Genomic DNA, 22,076 nt, shown 5'->3' on the forward strand with positions numbered 1-22,076 from the left:
AATGCACCATATCGATATCAGTTATTAATTCCAAGTTGACACCCGTATACTTCAACATAGCATCCCAAGAAAGACCTGGAGAAGTGAAATAGTGAGCAGGATCCAATTTATATGTATCTAAACTCATATTTCTAAAATTTTCAAAAATATCGCACAACAGTAGAACATCAGATTTTAGGTATATGTCAGAATATTCACCCAAATCTTGACAATTGAATGTGTTCCATACCTGCTTAACTCTATCATAATCCTCATCAGAAACATGTTTTTCATTTAATTTATCATAAAAGTCCACCTTTGATGGTATACTAGAATAATTTAATTTATCTAAAGAATCGATAAAACTGTACGGAAAAACACCTTTCTGCCTCATAAGTTTGAATTTATCCTGTTCCGGAAAATATTTTCTTGTTTCCACAAAATGTTTTTCATCTAAATTGTCACCTAACTCTTGAAGGGAAGCAGCCATAAATTTAAAACTATCGATGAACCTTAATTTCAAAAACTTATTTTTCATCACTCCATTGTGATCTACTATTCTCTCCATAATTATATGTTTCGTGAAGGAAACATACTTTTCTTTAGTTTGAGCAATGACATCAACTTTTGTTTTGTTTGTGCATAACTCTTTTATGAACAAATGACAGTCATACCCACTGAGATTATGAAAAATTATGGGTATAAAGTTGGGCAATTTGAAATTGAGGTTACAAATACTATGTGCAGCTCCATTTCTTTTTTTCCCCGTTAGATGGCAGTGGTCACGCACCTTAATATCACCATCACCGAATGGTTCTCCACATATACCACATGTGGCGGCAATATTGAAATCATGCTCTTCCTCATCAGTCAATGGACTCATTGGAATGACTTTCTTCAAATATTTGTGATAAATATTGGTGACATCAGCCTCCAAGTTTGACACAAACACTTTAGCTGCATCAGCACCTCTATATAGTACAAATTTAGATATAGAATCATCAAAAGAGCACTTTATGAGGTAAGAAAAAGCATACGGTTCATGAAGATATGTTCGATTTGTATAAGAGTTAGCAGGATTTGGCTCATTAGTATGCACTGGTTTCAGAATAGATTCGAAATCAGCATATACAACGAATGGAACCCTCAACTGTTTCTCGATATTTTCAAATTTCAAAATATTCTCAGGTACCCTTTTACCAAATTTATCAACCCTGAAATTTGTGGATGGTGTCGTTGTCGATATGTGATTACAATCATTCAACTGATGTCGCAATAAAGTTCGTTCATTATCAAAGTACAATAAACAACCATCACAAAAATACTTTTTATGACCACGGGCAGATATTTGTGATGATACTAGTCTCGATAAATCCCTAATCCAACAATAATGACTATTACCAGAATCATCTGTGATAATCAACAGATTAACATGACTATTTAATCTACGTTTAGAATAGTGTAACGGACCCACAACTTCATATTCAATTCTACCATTTTTAAAAACATTTTCCAACCCATAAACATTGATAGAGCAATCGTTCATAACCTCAAACTTAGGAATATCTTTCAACTTAACTGGAAATTCCATACCTGCTACATTCAAGACGGTTGAGAAGTGGGGATATGATGAAATTTCATTAAGTTTCTGACTGGCAGGGTATAAAGCTGAAGTCACAGCCCACGCAAAGCAGCACTGATCTTGATTAAGAACATTCACCACACTTTTCTTCAATTCGATGAACCTTGGCAATTTGATGTATGAAGACCCTCCGAAGGGGCTATACTTGTTGATATTCACCTCCAAGTACAAAATTTTCTCAATGGTCCAACCTGAAAATATGGGTTTTCTCTATAAGTCCATCATCATCAACATTTTGACTAGATCACATACCTGAATCCCGATCTTGAAATTCCGCTGCTTTAACAGTTAAACTATCTGCAAAACTGCTATAAACCACATCCAAATCATTCGATTGATCAATTACTTCATTGGGACTATTAAATGATTTGATGTCTGAAAGATCCTTAGTTTGCAGACTGTACCGCCCAAACACTTCCATGTTCACTTTCATGCATTTATGGATATCCAACACTTCTTCGAGTAGTTTCACTACTTTCTGCTTAATTTCATTGAAGAATGTTGGGTAATCCATGTGGTGGTTTTCACTGTCCACTCGGTAGCTCACAATTCGACACTTGAAAGCTGTATTGACAATTTTCACACCTTCCCCATATTGAACACATGCATTTGTTCTGTGCTGCAACGTCCTCCGATGTACATTCATCTGATCGCTTGCAATAGTCAAATTGCAGCAAACGCATGTTTGCAGTGTTGGAAGTGCTGGGGGTGTCAACCGTTGCCTCTTCGATGTTGGAGGTCCATCACCATTTGCGGGTGTGCAGGAATCCCGCTGATGACGACGTAGGTTGTCACTACGAGTGAAACTTTTTTTACAATCAACGCACGAGTACATCTTGTATATAGAAATATCTACCGTACGATAAGGAGAATTTGAAATGAGTGAAACGTTCACACCACACTCCTTATAAAAGCCCAACTCCTCCCCCCCACCATAACCCAAATGAGAGCTACAAGGTCAACATTCAATGCCACAGAGCAAGCTCAAGATAGTCGAAGTGACGAACGTCAATGTCAAACCCCACACTCAAGGTCAAACACCGCAACGCCTAATCCCACTGTATATTCTGTACACGTTACGATTTCATTCAAGGTCAACATTCAATGCCATGGAGCAAGCTCAAGGTAGTCGAAGTGTCGAACGTCAAGGTCAAACCCCACACTCAAGGTCAAACACCGCATTCAAGCTCATACTACGTGTACGACGTTCAAGGTTAGGTGACGTTATTCAATGTCGTGTGACGTCTCAAGGTCAAAAGGGGTGGGGGGAGGCGTTCAGTCGGCATTAGCACCCTACTAATGACACATAAAACAAGTATACAAGACATCTTGATATGAATATAAAAAAATCATAAAGCACAATAAACACTATGAACTCAGTTAACACTACTGAAAAGGAAGTCATCAAATTCCCCAAGCTATAAAAACAATGATTCATTAAAATTTTCTTTAATCTACTTTTAAAAATTCCGTACGTGTTACTATTTTTTATATTATAAGGAAGCCTATTGAAGTAAGACGCTCCAATCATCAGAGGTGATTTTTTGTGGAAAGTGTGGTTCGATTTTTTTGCAACAAGTCGTTTTTATGCCTTGTGTTGTGGCTGTGAATATCAGAATTTTTTGGCAGTTTATTTCGGTTTCGGTAGATATGGCTCAGTAATTTATATAAGTAAATAGAAGTAACAGTAAGAATTTTTTGGTTTTTGTATACATCGCGACATGAAATTTGATAAGGTAGGTCAAAAATTAATCGCAATATTCTTTTTTGTAATACAAACACCCTTTGGTTATCACGCCCTTGCCCCCATACTATGATACTATAGGAAATCGCAGAGTAAGCATACGAATAATAGACACTCAATAAAGTATCCCTATCTAGCATCGATTTCAAAACAGTCAGTAGATAGAAACATTGATTGATTTTTTTACAGACACTATTAATTTGCGCCTCCCAAGATAGATTACAGTCGAATATGGTTCCGAGAAATTTTGCAGACTTGGATGTACTGATTAAAGTGTTATTTAATAATATTGAGCAATCTGATGGTAATTTTTGAGCTGTATGGTATTCAATGCAAACCGTTTTCGAAACATTCAACATTATTCTATTACGATAGCACCAATCTTTGAATTGGTTTAGTGTTCTGGTAATTTTTTCTGAAAGTGCGAGTTTTGACTGATCTGATATTATTGTGCATGTGTCGTCTACATACATGAGAACTTTTGCTTCAGTTAAATATTTAGGAAGATCGTTAATAAATATGAGAAAAGTTAACGGACCAAGGACACTGCCCTGAGGGGTTCCAAGATCCATATCAAATTCATTTGAAAAAACATTATCAATTTTCACTATAATCTTTCGATTTTCGAGGAAAGAGAGAAACCAATCATTAAGACAGCCACGAATACCCACCTTTTCTAGTTTTTCTGAGACGAAAGACCTTTCAACTGTATCAAACGCTCTTGTTAAGTCGAACAATACTGATACCACATATTCACCATGATCCATTCTTTCAAAAATGTTTTGAGTGTACTCAGCCACACTTGATTCAGTTGAGAAGCCATTTTAGAAACCGTGTTGATTGTTTGTTATTAAATTGAAAGAACTCAGATACGCTTCCATTCTTCGAGCAACCACTTTTTCAATAATTTTAGAGAAAATACTAAGTAATGCAATTGGTCGGTAGTTTTCAACATCACTAGGATCACCCTTTTTGTACAATAAAATAACAGAGGCTATTTTCAGACTTGAACGGAACTTACCTTGCATAATCGACAAATTTATAATATGAGCGAGTATTGGAGATATGATATCTTTGCATTCTTTTACTACTGATGCAGGTATTTCATCCAAACGTGTAGATTTTTTGTTTGGTAATGATTCAATAATTTCATTAACACGTCATTGACATTCACAGGTCTAAAAAACATAGTTTGTATTACAGAGTCACTTGTGGTGCAACGAGTACTTAAATTATTGGCAAAAAAAATCTAATAATTTTTCGTGGATAGCCGTAGATAGATATTGCCCAAAAGTAGTAGCTTTTTCGATAGTATCACTTATTACTTTATTTCCATAATTAATTTCAGTAATTTGGAGATTTTTTTGTTTGTCGGTCGCATTGTTTACTATAGACCAAGCCGTTTTGTTTTTGTTATTCGACTTTTCAATGATGTTTCTATAATGTGATCGCCCCTCGTAGTGAGAAAACGATTGAACAGAGAAATGTATGTTACTTGGGACCACGAAATCATCAGATAATACCCGATGTAATCGATTACAATCATTTTTCCATAAACTGGATGATCGATATATGTACAGGGTGTCCCTGGACTTCCTCTTTTCCTCTCGGGAATGTATAGATGGGGTCAAAATATCACCAGTACTTCATATAACTTTTTTTCCTAAAAGTCTTCGTAACCAAGTTACGGGCCCTCGAAGTTACAAAATGAAAAATGTTTTTCTTTGATAACTTTTCAAGTGAATATTCAAAATCATCCAAATTTTGGTAATTGACTAAACAAATGAATTCCGTCGATGAACTTTCATGCAGGAGTCAGTTGTTTTGCTACAAAGTCAGGAATGGACTACCCCCGATGGTCCACACCCCAAAACTTTTAAATGACAGATATTTTTCAATATTTTTCAACAAAATAAGGTTACTTGGACAATTTTATGAATAAAAGTACTCGTGTGGAAAGTCGATCGGAGCAACGAGTCTTGATAAAAATGTAGTTCTACTCGACGACATCAAACCCGCTCGTCCACCATTATTTGAAATGAATAATTATCAAAGCAGAAATAATAATGATAACGTTAATTCAACAACATTTATAACAGGAATAATACAAAGTATGCTAAAATGAAGTCGTAAACAAAAAGTACAGTACCTATATGGAAGTTTAAGTCACAATTGTGATAGCAGATATTTTTTCAAAAGAAATATCAAGTTCTGTAGATTCGTGGTGTTTTTAAACTAACAAGCTACTCTACTATGAAATATCGAATTCATTCCATATTTTGTATGTACATAATACGTGTGGAATAATCACGTTTCGTGTTGATCAGTTATCTGAGTCTCATGAAACTCAACATTCGAATGTTTCAAATTCTTCTTCACAGCTAAACTGTTGAGGAGTTTCACTGATAATTATAATTTTATGGGATAAATTCTTTAACACGAATCTAAATTTAGCTGAAAAAACGCACATCGGAAAAAATATTTACTATACTGATAAAAAGCAAACAAATGAACTACAAAAACGGCTGCACATGATCAGGTGAAAAATATCCAGGGAATAATATTTCTTTCACAGATGTTGACAAAAAACCTTTTAGAAAGTTTTGATAAAAAATGAGAAACTGGAATGCGATTTTGTTTTGTTGAGGGGTGCGTTGTCATATGACTATCATTGTATTGTCAATATTTATAGGATATTTTGAATTTTTTTGATATGGCTGAACAGTTTACATTCAATGAATATGCAGATATGCATGTATTTTATGGACGAGCATTTTGTAATGCTGCAGAAGCTCGTCGTCTGTATTCCGAGCATTTTCCCAATCGAACGGTACCGTCAAGAGAAACATTCGAGCGTGTCGATCGCAGCTTGAGGGAGACAGGTATGTAATAATTGATAATTAATTTGAGCACGTTGTTTTATTTCGATATTATTGTAGGTACAGTTTTGCCAAAACGAGGTGGTGAGGGCGCTCCTAGGACTGTACGTACCGTTGTATTTGAGGAAAATATTATGGAAGCCGTCGCTGATGATCCTTCAATGAGCATCAGAAATCTATCAGAACAGTTTCATACATCCAAGTCCACTATTCATAGAATAATTAGGGAACAACTGCTCCACCCATTTCACATCCAGAAGGTCCACGTCATGACACCTCAAGATTTTCCAGCACGACTGGAATATGCCAATTGGTTCATGGATAGGCAAAGAGAGGATATGACTTCTATTAATCGAGTTTTATTCACTGATGAAGCAGGTTTCAGTAGAGATGGAGTTATCAACTCTCATAATCTCCATTTATGGGCCGAAGAAAATCCCCATGGGATATTGCAAACCAAACACCAACGGAAATTCAACGTGAATGTTTGGGTGGTATCATAGGAAACCATCTTATAGGACCATTCGTTCTACAGGACCGATTGAATGGAGAACGTTATTTGGAATTCATTCAGAACGATTTGAATGGACTTTTGGAACATGTTCCATTGCAAACCCGAAGAGATATGTGGTTTATGCATGATGGCGCTCCTCCTCATTTTAGTTTGATTGTGCGTGACCATCTGAACCATATTTTCCACAATAGATGGATTGGTAGAGGTGGGCCATATTCATGGCCATCGCGGTCTCCGGATTTAAATCCATTGGATTTCTTTCTGTGGGGGCATCTGAAAAGCCTTGTTTACGCTACACCTATTCACACAAGGGATGCATTGTTGAATAGAATAACATTACATTGTGAAGCCATACGAAACGACCCTGGAATGCTATTTCAAGTACAGAGAGGGTGTCTCCACAGACTAAGAAAATGTATAGAGAGAGAAGGTGGTCATATCGAGCAGTTTCTGTAGCGGATTTTTCATTTCTGTTTGCTCTTGAGGCTCTTGAGTTTCGTTAGTTAAACGTGTTTGCATTATAAAAATTCATTATGAACATTTTACCTATCATTTCCATTTTCCTTAAAAAACTAATATTTTCGAATAATGGTAGACATCTCAGGATAAATGTTGTTGAATTAACGTTATCATTATTATTTCTGCTTTGATAATTATTCATTTCAAATAATGGTGGACGAGCGGGTTTGATGTCGTCGAGTGAAACTACATTTTTATCAAGACTCGTTGCTCCGATCGACTTTCCACACGAGTACATTCATTCATAAAATTGTTCAAGTAACCTTAATTTGTTGAAAAATATTGAAAAATATCTGTCATTTCAAAGTTTTGGGGTGTGGACCATCGGGGGTAGTCCGTTCCTGACTTTGTAGCAAAACAACTGACTCCTGCATGAAAGCTCATCGAAGGAATTCATTTGTTTAGTCAATTACCAAAATTTGGATGATTTTGAATATTCAATTGAAAAGTTATCAAAGAAACTTTTTTCATTTTGTAACTTCGAGGGCCCGTTACTTGGTAACGAAGGATTTTAGAAAAAAAAGTTATATGAAGTACTGGTGATATTTTGACCCCATCTATACATTCCCGAGAGGAAAAGAGGAAGTCCAGGGACACCCTGTATATAAAAAAAAATTATAAACAAAATTGTCCCCTAATAAACTCCCCCTCCCCCAGAAGAAACAAAAACACATAAGAAACACAAATTTTAATAACATACCGGCTATTTTCAGAACCTTCCATGTAACATATAATTACTTTACTTAAGGTATTGTTCTTATCATTCTGTACTATGTTATTGGTCATTTTATCACATACAAAATATTATATTTTGCGTTCAACCGTCAATAACCATTGTCGCTAAACTACTGTAAATATCAGCCTGATCGTAAGCACTATTTTATAATTCAGACAATTTTTAATAATTGTTCAACATTAATTTTATTTACTCCTTTCTCTATTTGAGAATTATGTATACCTTTTATCTATATTAAGTGAATAAACATCATCATTATTATTCATGTAAGACGTATATTTGAGATACTATAAAAAACCTGTAAACAATATTTTCTATAAAGATCACCGTGTAAAAAAAACATTCACCAATTCCTATCATTTTTTGAAGACGAATACAGAAATCAATTTCACTTAGGAGAGTGCAATCGGGTTTGGTTTTCAGAAAAAACATTGGCTACTGATAAAAAAATTCATGTTTTTATTTATTGATTATTATTGTGTTAGTTCTCTATAATTTACTTGTCACTATTCGACAGTTCTATTGAAACAAATGTCTTTGTCAGGGATAAATATTCCATGAGAATAATACATCATTTCAAGAATAGACGTTGATGACACTGAGAGTTACCGACAATGATTTCCTTAAAAAGAAGTGAAAATGTTTGTGGTGGATAATATTTATGAAGCACTTCAACCAATATTTTCCACATTCCGTATTTTTCTATTGTTCTTTAAAACATTTCGTAACATATTTTGAAACGGTATTATCCTATTTGTTTATTGATAATTTTCATCGTTGCTTCGTTCTCTCACAAGTCGACTAGTAGATGTTTTGACATACGCACTGAGTCAATTTTCACAAACAATTGTGGTAAAAGAAATCTCCAAGAGAAAATGGGTAAGTAGTGTTGGTTTCTGTGAAATATATTGAAAATCATGATTGTTGAAAATAAAATTAAAATATGTTTTTCCGTTAAGCTATCGCACCCCTACGAACGACAAGCCTCAGAAGTCGAAACTTATGCGAGCTAAGGACTAACGAGGTCTTACCTTTCAACGTGTCATTCCTAACACAGGGCCTGCGGCATGAATCATCGACAGACACATCGGCCGATTGACTCAGTGAACAAAGCACCCACGTCGAACCGCCTTGCTACTGACCGAACATATACAAAGTTATCCATTCAGATCGTGAAATTTATATTTATTAATCGAATTACCAATAACAAAAATTCTGGTATGGAACAAAATTCTAAATTCTAGTTCTTGAATCATATCATAATACTTTTTCGTAATCGAAAATGAAAAATTTTCATTGGAAATTATTTCAAGCTGCTGTATTCAGAATGCCTCTAAATAACTGTGACTCAGATTTCATAAATTTATTCGAAGTTGAGAATTCACTGAGCTATCAGAAACAGAAAACATATTGTCATGTGAATAAATATAAAAATTGACAACAATGAATCACTACTATGTAAAGAAGAATTCTCCAGAAGTAATAACAAATTATGATAGTAATAATAGAATTATATTTGAAAGTGTGGATGCATTTTTAGAACAGTGAAATTTCGTTCAATTCATCATAACAATGAGTTCAAAAAAATCTGAATGCTGTGTAAAAGGGCGGAGAGTCATGGTTACATAAGGCACTCAACTTGGGTAACTCAATGGTAGCCCCTATATCCAGGATTCGATAACTGGAAAGGTACGAGAGTGGTATGAAATAACTTTGGTATGAACTAACTTTGTACACAAACGGGTGCTTTCGCTTTCCCTGCTTGGCTCACCACGGTTTGAAGGCGCCTGCCAACAGAAGCAATCTACAGGGTCACTGGTTCAGTCAAAGACTATTCCTCCTCTAGAAAATGGTTTTCTCCAGCAGGACGCTGGAGACGACATGCAACAAAATGTCTCTACATATTGAGAGTACCTCCAATTGTCTTGCACTTGGTAATAGGTAGCAATTGGTCTTTCTGCTTGACCTCGAATGTCAAGTCATTTAGTGAAGTATTATTAGAGGCGCGTATCGAGCTCCATCAGTAGTCAACACCTACTCTATCAGTTGGACACGGTCTTCCGGCAATGGATGAAGAGAGAATGGCCCATTAAACTGGTCAACGCTTTTCAGAAATTGAACTGAATGGTACAGGCCGGTAAAGTGCAAGGAAAAATTGATGACTGACATAGAAAACATATTTCCATTTCACATTCATGAAGGACTTTGTGCCCTGGAACCGACTCCGAACAATCAACCCATGCGAAATTGGTTGATTGTTCGTATTACTGAATAGCTACTTTGTTCACACATAGTTCTGGCATAATTTTCATGAGATCATGCATTGCCCTAATTTCAGTACGGAACTGAAACCTCTTCGAAACAAGCCGAGATATGTAGATATTCATCAGTCTCCTATCTAGGTTAATTCACAAGTGATTAATTCACCTTCTTCTTTTTCAGTGCGGTCAGTGGACTCAGATCATTCTTGCCCCCCAAATATGAGTTGCAGCCCTCGTAGAACTGGTTCCCTTTCAGTGGAAGAGCTTCATGAAGCAAAAGCCGAATAGGTTCCTCTACGAAACCATTCTTCACTTGGAAGGATCGATCGCAGCTTGAGAAATGGTTCTTATGGAGATTCTGTGAAACATGTTCTTCCTTACGAATCAGTAGATAGTTGTCCTGAAAATCTAGAGAAGAAAATTGGATTGGATGATTTAGGAAACACTTGCTACATGAATAGAATTTTACAAGTGTTGTTTATGACGAAGAGTTTCAAGAACGAAGTTTTAATGACGAACGAGAATGGGAATGTTTCCTACTCATTCAACAAACTCAAACAGCTGTTCATGCAGCTGCAGTTTCGTAAGAAGGTATCATCTTTCCCTCCAATCGATTTCCTGGAGTCTTTGAAGTCCACTAGATACTCGTTAGGACAACAAGAGGATTGTTCCGAATTCTTGGGGTTCTTGTTGAATACTCTTCGTGAGCAAAATAATAGCAAAATCAATACTCCTGACCGCTCTGGACTGAATGATTCCGTACAGCCCATCTCGTCTTGTGTTTGTAAATCTTTTGTTGGAAAAATCCTCACTTGTTTACTTTGTGGTAAATGTTCAAGAAGTACCGAAAACTTATGTGAATTTCTGGAACTTCATCTAGCTTTTCCTAATATGACTAATAACCAGTCTGTGCAAAGCTCATTGTTAAATCATGTGAAAATGGAATTTTTAACAGGTGATTATCGACTGTATTGTCAAACATGCAACAAACTAACTGACTGTTATAAGGAAACAAGTATAGCTGAGGCACCAGTCAATCTAATAATAACACTGATGATTTTCAAACAAGACTCAACCTCTAACGGAAGCAAGAAACTCTTTGGAAGGTTCGAAATAGATGAACATTTCAACCTAGCAGACCACTATTATAATATTCATGCAGTCATTGTTCACTGTGGTTCTGGCGTTAAATCTGCTCATTATTACGCCTTGGTCAAAGACGAAACGGACTGGTTTAAGTTTGACGATAGTCGTGTCACGAAGTATTCTGGTGATGCATTGAATTTATTGGAGCCTCTGAAGACACCCTACATTTTGTTTTATAAGAGAGAGGACATTGTTAGATCAAGATCTTCAGATGATGTGGTGCTGCAGGTTTTTCCGGGTTTTCCTGCAGCTGAAAAAGCAAATGCGCCACTGGAATCAATGAAGTCGCCCCGGAGCGCCAATTAATTTTTATTGTTGTTTTTATTTTATTTTTATCGTTGTTTCAACTGAACACTTATCTAATAGAAAAATGAATTCAATCGTTCAGTAGGTACGACCAGACATTGATTTCTTTGAGATTACTGGCTTTCAGTTTATCACTCGAAAGAGATTTTTTCCTGCGACAACTTTGAAATGATACTACTCAGTTTGATTCGCCTTTCTGCAATATCTGTAAGAATCCTATTTGAAAATGTTTTCGATAAAACAAGGATAAAAATAAAAACAACAATAAACATTAATTGGCGCTCAGGGGCGACTTCATTGATTCCAGTGGCGCATTTGCTCTTTCAGCTGCAGGAAAACCCGGAAAAACCTGCAGCACCACATCGTCTGAAGATCTTGATTTACCAATGTCCTCTCTCTTATAAAACAAAATGTAGGGTGTCTCCAGAGGCTCCAATAGATTCAATGCATCGCCAGAACACTTCGTGTTTCATATTTTTCACACCAAGATATCGCTAAATAGTTCTCCTCTCACCCTTGATCTCCTAAAGATGAACGACACGAAAATAATTAAATAACTGTGAGGCAATATTGTTGCTAGTACGTATGAATTTACTTTGACATTAAAAAATATAATTCGTGTTGGAAAATGTTTTCATGACAATTAATATTCTAATCACAAAATTATCTAGATCAGATTCATCTTTTGGTGTCAGCGACATATACATAATGTCCGGACAGTTTGTATCTTACATAAAAATTATACCCCACAGAAACGGTTCTAGATGCATAGGTTAATTAATTTCCTTCAATAGCAAAAAATATGTCCAAAGTTAAATAACAATTTTATAGTTTTTTGTTATTTTATTTCTACCCAGCATATTTCTTTTCAGGCTACAATAAGCCGGTACCGAGTTATTAATTTTTTAGAGAAAATAGGGAGTCATATTCGTTCTATATGATGCTATGAACATGATTAACTTTCACGAAGGATGCTCCGAATCTATTCATATGAAACAGAGCTCAAAAACGAAGCATTCGTGATACACCAGATAGTATTGTTTCGACCCGCTATAGGTTTTAGTAGAAGTGCTAGGCTGAATCGCGATACATTGCTGTTAATGTTAGCAATTCTTTACTTAAACAAAGACTCTCACTTTCATATGCTTTGTTAGTTGCATATATTAACCGTTTGTTTTGTTGTTATATTCAATTCTGCATTATCCCATGATTGCTGGATTCAACAAATTTTGAAAGACAAGCTCCAGTAAGTTGAAACAAGGACATCTAAGATGCCATCTATTCACGAATATCATTGTTGAACGAAATCCATCCTCTATCTTTCACGAAGCAACTGTTTTCATGTTTTTACGTTTTCACCAGTTGTTCAATAGTTGACTACACTGTCATTTGAACTTGACTATATCAATAAGCGAATGGGTCCCGTTCATATTTGGCAATCGAAGAAGGTACAAAATTCGCTGGAATTCCATCGAAGCCAGTACCTAGCATTATTATCGCCACGTCTAGAACGGCCGCGAGAGCAGGTCGAGTTAGGCGTGGTTTTCGTCACGTCACGATTTATGAATACTAGCGGCGGCTGGCGTTATTTACTTTAGGGAGGGCATGATTTAAAAAAAAAACTGCTAGGTATCAAATTCAGGAAGTTGAAATGCAGAAATATTTTGTAATTTCTGATGGAATTAAGAAATCGAAAGACGTCTACGACCTCATATTTAGGAAAGGGTTCCCAGGAAATGAAGCCACCATTTTTGAAATCCAGAAATCTGGGTGGAAGCACGAAAGTAGTATCAAAGAAGTACCGCAGCCTACCAATGACTTGTAATTTGTTCGCTCAGCCATTTGCATCTAGTTCTTGAATAATGCACTTACTTAACACCTGTCTAACTGGGAAAATGATTTCAATCGTTCAGTATCTCACTACGGGCATCTATTTTCTGAGAGCATTTGCAGTTTGTCGTTGTAATGAGATTGAATGAGTATGACAAATTACCAAGCTGGATGACAGAAAACTGTGTAGAATATATTACGAAAACTGCTTTTATACTCAGATGATCTTGCTGAATCACTGGATTGAATAAAAATGAATGAAGGGGTAGAGAAATTTGTATTCATTTTCTATTTGGAAATAATATATACAACATTATGCACGAATCGATCAAAAAATTAATAATAATGGTAATAATTGATTAGAACTCTGACAGGGAGGGGTTGTGAGTTGCACATTGTTTTCGATCTTGGCTGCCAGCTCTAGAAAGAAAAGGGTTTTTCCTTCTCAATCCCACTTTTCTCAACTCAAGTGGGACAGCTTTCGTGTTTCCTATAGATCTCTCTTGGTCAACTTTCGTTATTCTTTCCATCCAGAGGCTATTAGGTTTCCGAAAGCTTGATATTTTCTAAGTTTTTTCTACTTGGCATAGGGACGCAGCTGTGTCCTCCCACGTCTCAGTCGTTTTTGATCACCAGACCAACATTTGGGCTGTAGATGCGGGATCAGATACAGCGTCCTCAAATCTCCTGACGTAACGGAATCGCGCCGAAGTGGTGCATGGCATTGGGATGATGAAGTGTATTTTTTCAATAACAAACCAGAAGCACTACGGGTAAGTCCTCAAGGCGCTCTTAGAGCAGTGCAAATGTGCCAAGTCACTTGAATACTTCCCGTAAAAGTATCTATAGAGGAAACAATTCGTCAACCTTTCCTCGATGTTCCAGACTATCAAGGTTCCAAGTGATGTTCGCATCTCCAATCAGGCGAATGGCTCTTTTCTGGATGGAATCCAGTAGCGGAGCGTAGCCTCATACATGAGAACAATACTCCAAAGAAGGTTTGATCTGAGCGTTATGAAGCATCAAGCTGAGGTGTGTACAATTTTCTAGTTCGGAACAGCTTTTGGTAAGCAGCTCTTGCAATTCCAGCAAAATAATTGTGCCAAGACATATCGGTGTCCATTTTAACCCCCAGCTAACTCATCAAAGCAGAAAGCGGAATTGTCTGACCTGACATTATTACATCTTGAGCGTTGCCCATCGGACATGACGACCCGATAGGTCTTAGCCTCACCTTCAGATGCAGTGCTCTGTGATGGTGGACCGAATTTCAGTCTAGCTTCTCATGGAACTTTTCTGAGGAACTACCCAATGAATCCAACTTCAAATTCAGTTGATATTCGAAGCCAGCGGCAATCTCTTGTTATGAATATCATTGCAAGTCTATCCCAGAAATATTTCTGGAATGTATTTGTTTGTTATGTCGACGTATGCTATAAAACATGTATCCGTTGCATCAGCGTATGATACAGGCCATTCTTTGTTCAATTGTGTATGAAAGTGAATGTACTGTTTGATAATAATGGGATGTGAAGAATGTTGTTTTTTCAAAACAATGGATAAAAATGATTTCGGGTTTTAATTTCACACTGCTTCTTGATGGGAAAAAAATACCGTTCAAGCGAAGCAATGGCTTGAAAAGTGCTATAAGGACTATATATCGATGATGAAGAACGCAGTGGACGTCCCAATTAGACACTAACACTGGTATACACTAAAAAAATCCACAAAATACTTTTGAATAATCAAAAAGTGAAGTTGCGTGAGTGAGCTGATATTGAAAAGATATCAAAAGATCGTCTTGGCTTTATATTGCATGTGCATTTGACTAAGGGAAAGCTCTGTTCAAAGTGGGTGCCGCGCGAACTAACTGTGGACCAAAAACAAGAACATTTTGATGATTCTGAGCAGTGTTTGACCGTGTTCAAACATCACGAATTAGAATTTTTTCGTCGATATGTGATAATAGATGGAATATAGATCAATCACTTCACTCCGGAATCAGAATGATTGTCAATGAAGAGCAACTGGTGAAGCTCGTCCAAAGCACCCGAAAGTACAACAGTGCTACATTGTGTGATATAAAAATTATTATAACAGTTTGGTAATTTTAAGAGATGAGACACTTTCATACACCGATATTCAATAAAAAATAATTTGCCTCTAACATTCAAAATGGAGTTTACAACACTCACTCCTCTTTATTATTTTCCCTCACAAATAAAAATCATAATCAATAGTATGTGACATTTTTACAGATGAGTATTCATCAGAAAGTTGTCAGGTTGATTTGAATAATTTGCATGTTGTGAGGTTTGTCTATAATTTTCATGTCAATATTCATTATTCAATTGACATTTATATCTGATAAAGGCAGTCTAGCATATTGATTGTTCTGAGAATAAGTGTCAGTTCTTCACTTCAGTATGAAGGAAAATGTTAGGGGCAAATAATATTTATGAATCACTTCAACCAATATTCTTCACATCCCGTATTCATGGATTGAGCTCTTTGCAAACTTCGAGCAATCAATATTCTGGCAGTAACGCAGGAATGGTATCTCCTCTTTGTGTGTTGATAATTTTTGTTGTTGCATCAATTGTCGAAACAGTTACAAGAAATCGAATAGATCATGTGGTGACATATGCGATTGCTGATAATGCATACGTCATAAACTGCATAATATTTGTTACTATTGCTATAATTATGGAAATCTTACAGAGGAAACGGGTAAGCAATGTAGTATGTTTACGAAAGTATTGATTCATCTTTTGTTTTGTGTAATAACGTGCAATTAAACAACTGGGCTCTAAACAACTTTTATTTCAGAACTCAGAAAAAGACCCGCTTCTATCAAAAAGTACAGTCATACCATAGATTATATCTTAAAACTACTCACTCTGTTGTTAACCTCAGTTTTTTACAAAAACTGTCAAGCCATATTTTCGCGACATAACGGTGTATACGGTAATTAACACGATAATACAGTACCTCCCCTTATAAATTAAGTCGTACCACTAGTTTTATAGTGCGTTTGGGTCTCTCATTAACATTTACTTTCTCATCCTTAATTATAGGAGTTGGTGAAAGTGTCTTAGACACTGGTGATTCAATTTTCAAGGGACTATCACAAGTACTATTGTCTAGACTCTTCCTACCTCTAGCCTTATCCTTAACTAATTCATTTTCTACAGGTAAATCCGATTCCTCATTCACAGTTGAAGGCAAATTCAAGTCGTTATCACATAAATCCGAGTTCACATTTTCACAAATTAGTTCTTCAGTAGAAACTGGTAACTGACTACCTGAATTTATATCAAAAGCGAAATCAGAATCTTCATTATTCGATAAATTGCGTCTAATCTGGTTAAGATGTCTTTTCCAAATTAAACCTCCATGAAAAAGTTTACAAAAATAAATCCTATCATTTAAAACTTCATCTGTTACACATTCTACCCTAACTTTTCTATTAGGGTTTCTATAATCTCTACACCAAATTCTATCCCACTCTACAAAACTTTCTTCGCGCTTTCCTTTGAAGTTTTCAATTTACTTCGCTGCACTTTTTGAACTTTGAATATCCTTAGGCAATAATAGATCTTGTCTTGTATGAATTTTATTTTTGAAAATCATACTTGTTGGTGTCATTCCGGTAGTTGCGTGGATATTATTTCTGTATGAGAATAGGTAGCGATACAGTAATGTTTCTAATGAACAATTTCGATTTTTTAGGATCTAATAATGTTTTTCTTGATTCATTTTTTACAGATTCAACCGAATTTTCCGCAAACCTATTGGTTGCTGGATGAACAGGCGGTGATGAAACAAATTTCACACCATTTCGCGATAGGAAATAACAAAAATGTTCTGATGTATATTGCGGTCCATTATCGGTTTCAACAATTTTCGGTACTCCATATCTTGAAAAACATTCTATAAATCGGGTGATAGTTGATTCAGAATCAGTATTATCCATTATAAAAACTTCAGGCCATTTCAAGAAAGTGTCAACAATGACTAAAAGCATTTTACCTCGAATGGGTCCCAAGAAATAAGAATGGATTTTCTCATAAAAATAATTTGACACTTGATTCGTAATAAGTCTTGCTTTAGGTGGATCTGGACTAACTTGACAACAGATCTTACAGTTATTAACTTTTTGTTCAATATCAGAGTCTAAAGATGGCCACCAAAAATATGACCGTGCATTAGTTTTCATTGTTGACATTCCCTCATGATTACTATATAGTTCATTAAGCAGTTGTGCTCGAAGACTAATAGGAATTACTGCCCTGTAGCACCACATTATGATGCCTTGGTCTACTGATAATTCATTTTTTCTAACTAAGAAAGGTTTTGATAGGTATTTTTCAACCTCATTAGGAAAACCATACCTAATATAATCAAAAACTGAACCCAACAGTGTATCTTTTTTCGTTTCTGATCGAATTTTTACAGAATCAATTGGCAATAAACTTTCTACCATATTCAAATAATCCTCTTCAGGCTCACTATTCTCACACTCACAATCGGGCAATGGCAAACGCGACAAAGCATCCGCTTTTACATTATCAGCCCCTTTTATAAAACGGAAAGTATAATTGAAACTAGCTAGAAATAGTGGACACGGCCAGATGTCATTTTTGGTAAGCTTTTATATTCCCCGAATAAGGCTTGTAAGGGCTTGAAATTTCAAATTTTTGTCCAGCTAAATATTGGTATGATTTCTTAACTGACCAGTAAACAGCTAATGCCTCCTTCATAATCATAGAAGAGTTTTTCTCAGCTTTTGTTAAAACACGAGAAATATAACAAATCAGTCTTTCTGAACCACCAGACATTTCATGCAATAACACAGCGCCCAATCCATACTCACTCGCATCACACTGTAAACGAATTGGCTCACTTGGATCATAATGAACCAAAATTTTATATGAAGGTAATTCCTGCTTTGCAAAATTGAAAGCATTCTCACATTTTTGCGTCCACTGAAATTCTTTATCAAAGGTTTAAGCTACACTTGAAGATTCTTACAGAACCGTGAGTAATAGTTGATCATTCCACACCAAGCTCCAATTTCAGATATATTCTTTGATCTAGGAGAGCTAACAATAGCTCTGACTTTTTCTTGGTCCTTTTGCAATCCTAATTTTGAAATTTTATGACCTGAATAAAAAATATTTTCTTCGAAAAATTCGCACTTTTTAGCATTAAACTTGAATCCGACCCTGTCTAACCTTCTTAAAACTTCTTCTAAATTCTGCAAATGCTCTAATTCATCCTTACCGGTGACAACTACGTCATCTAGAAAATTGACTGTGTCTGCATAGCCCTGTAAAACTTTTTCAACATTATTTTGAAAAATGGAACATGCAGGCTTTGTACCAGAAGAAAGTCTTTTAATTTTATAAATACCCCAAGGTGTACTCCAGGCCAGTAATTCACTTGTTTGCTCATCTAAAACCAGTTGATTGTACGCATTTTTAAAATCAAGCTTGGTGAACTTCTGACCACCCTGTAACGTAACGCAAAAAAATATCCTCAATTCGTGGAAGCGGGTGATTGAAACCTTTCAAGAATTTATTGATGGTAATTTTGTAATTAGCACATACTCGGATATCTTTACCATTGGGTTTCATCACAACCACTAATGGAGTTCCCCAACTAGAGTTATCAATTTTTTCTATGGCTCCGTCAGACTCTAATCTTTTGATTTCTGCTTCAACTTTATCCCGAAAAGTAAATGGTATGTGGTGGGTTTTGTGGAAAATTGGTCGAATATTTTCCTGAACTTCTAATCTAACTTTTTCCCTTATATAAGTAGGGTAGGGGCGGGGCTAGTTGAGCAATTTTTTACTCAAGTGATTATAGCTCCTCAACAATAAGTCTCAATAGCTTGTGTGGCATACCGATGGATTACTTATTTATTCTTCTACAAAAAAGCCCACAGTAATTTATTTCTGACAAATCAAGTTCAAAAGTTACAGCTGTTTAAACGAAGAAACTCAAGTATGCTCAACTTACCCCATAGGTGAGGTAAGTTGAGCAAGGGTATGGGGCAAATTGAGCAGTTAGAGATTCTAGTTTAACTAAGGTTTCTAGACATGAAATAAAAATTGTATTTGATAATTAACTGTTACTTTATTAATTTCTGAGTGGGGAAAAAAACAAAACCTTATATTCTTCTAGATAGTAAGCATAAAAATAGAATCAACAAAACGCAACATATTTACAGATTAATTTCTGGAATAGATTCAGCCTCTTCACTTGAAATCAGACTTCATCAATTTCAATAAAGATTTAATAAAGAAAAAATATCCATAATGACTAAAACTATTCATAATCGTCATCAGAATTGCAATTGATGCAAATGAAATGAAGGCCAGTAACTTGGACACATTTTGTATATGCCCACTCTTTACAATCTTCGCATTGGATCCACTTCTTTCCTGGTATGCTGTCAGACCAGACTTCGCTACAAACAAGGCAGATACATTTATCTTTGTCTCTTTCATCACTTGACAGAAGTATTTTTTTACTAACACTCTTCTTTCTTTTTTTTTATTTTCTTCTTTTGTTTCTCAACTTTATTACTAGATTTATTTTGTTCTTCTTGCAACGTGTTTTTTTCGGGTGTATCTGTGCATGACAATTGCAGCTTTTCTCATTTTTCGAATACTTGTACTTATATTTATTGGAGCTGCCTTTGGGTATGGCTGAACATTTTCTAGGGTTAGGTCAGTTTTATCTTCCTCTTGAAGATGATCACTTGGTGATCGAAACACGTGTCGAGGTGTAAAAAAAAATAAATAACGATTTGGTGTTGGGAAAAAACTCCAGTAATATTCTTACTACACCAAAGGTTCCAAACAGTACATCACATTTTCTAGGGTTGGTTCATTTTCTTTATTGCTCGTACTGTACTCAGATTCACATTGACTGGCAGAGGTAGACGGAACGGGATCAGGTTGAATAGGTTGAGTGGTGGACATTGCTTGTTCTTGACGATCTCTTTCTAGGTTAATAGATGCTGGATCTGGACGGTCGGTTACAGACGATGGTGAAAACTCATCGTTGCTAAAAATGTTGGGGTTATATGGGAAAATGCCAGTCTTTTTAAAACCATTCATAATATTCATACTTGTCTGAGCAAAAGGCAGTGCAGAGGCGCAATATGTTTTGAACGGTCCGAATACCGAAGTTGAGCAACAGTTGCTCAACATACCCCAACCTCAGTATTTGAATTTAAAATGAGGTTATGAAAAAACTGTATTAGTTTAAACAAAATCCATAATAGGTATCAAAAATACATGAAATTAATGAAACTTTAACACTTACTTGATTTGTGATATACTGTTTGGAACCTTTGGTGTAGTAATGAATATTACTGGAGTTTTTTCCCAACACCAAATCGTTATTTTTACAACTCGACATGTGTTTCGATCACCAAGTGATCATTTTCAAGAGGAAGATAAAACTGGGGTTTCCTCTTGAAGATGATCACTTGGTGATCGAAACACGTGTCGAGGTGTAAAAATAACGATTTGGTGTTGGGAAAAACTCCAGTAATATTCTTTACTTACTTGATTGAAAATGAATAACATTTGACCTGTACAGATGAAATTTACACAGACACGATTTTTTTACTTTTTGTTCGCAAAATAAACAAAGCGCTCGCATGCCTTACTCGATCGTCAATTCGCCACTAGCGGTCGCGTGATCTGTTCCCCTCCCGCGTCCCCGCATTTCTTTCATTTGACGTGCTAGCGTCCGGTGTATAGTTTCGGAGATATTTTGATTGCCCAACTTACCCCAATGCTCAACTAGCCCCGCCCTACCCTACACAACTTATTTTCAAACAGTTTAGAATATTTTAACAACAGATCTGAAAGTTGAGATGATTGATCCTCTGCTTTTTCAACTAATGATGAACCCTGAGTTATCTGAGTTATCATTCAGTGACAAATTGAATTTTTCAATAACATCTCGGCCTAACAAAATTTTTGTAGCCTTTTTAACAACTGTTAAATCACAAAGTTATTCGACATTCTGGATAGTAACATAAAGTGAAACTTTACCCTCCGGAATGACAACTTCCCCTGAGTAAGTTTTCAAGCGTACATTTGTGCAATCTAATGGCAAATATCTTAAATTTTCTTGGTAAAATTTCAATGGTACACAGGTAATTCCAGCACCAGTATCTAACTCCCTGTAAGTTGACACTTTGTCTAGCAAAACAGGTACATATATTGGCTCAACAAAGTTAACATTTTCAAAATTTGGCAAACTAGAGACATTATAGAGAGGCTTCAAATCGTCTTCCTCCTCCACAAAATGACATTTCTCTATTTTCTTCTCTTTGCATGCTGCCAATATATATCCTTTTCTACTACAATTTCTGCAAGTAAACTTCCTGTACTTACATTTCTAGAAGTTATGATTCGTTTTATTACAAAAATTACATCTCAATTCTACTACCTCACTAGTACTGTGCTTCTTCTCCACCCTCTTATTTTGACT

General features: G+C 35.8%; 1 protein-coding gene across 2 annotated transcripts in view; it reads left to right on the forward strand.

The window, feature by feature from the left end:
* Nucleotides 1-22,076, forward strand: part of LOC111514100 (uncharacterized) — a 102,423-nt gene that overhangs the window by 62,558 nt on the left and 17,789 nt on the right. Inside the window, exon 1 of one of the 2 annotated variants that reach the window (XM_074179353.1) lies at nt 15,685-16,286. The exons of the other annotated variant lie outside the window; for it this stretch is intronic. Within the exon in view, the coding sequence (XP_074035454.1) occupies nt 15,993-16,286 (294 nt within the window). The 5' untranslated portion in view covers nt 15,685-15,992. Of the gene's footprint in view, nt 1-15,684; nt 16,287-22,076 lie in introns of those variants that run through there. 2 annotated transcript variants of the gene reach the window in all.

Source organism: Leptinotarsa decemlineata, unplaced genomic scaffold, assembly GCF_025532065.1.
Source record: "Leptinotarsa decemlineata unplaced genomic scaffold, Ldec_3_MD MMD2_tig00005462_RagTag_RagTag, whole genome shotgun sequence".
NCBI lineage: Eukaryota > Metazoa > Arthropoda > Insecta > Coleoptera > Chrysomelidae > Leptinotarsa > Leptinotarsa decemlineata.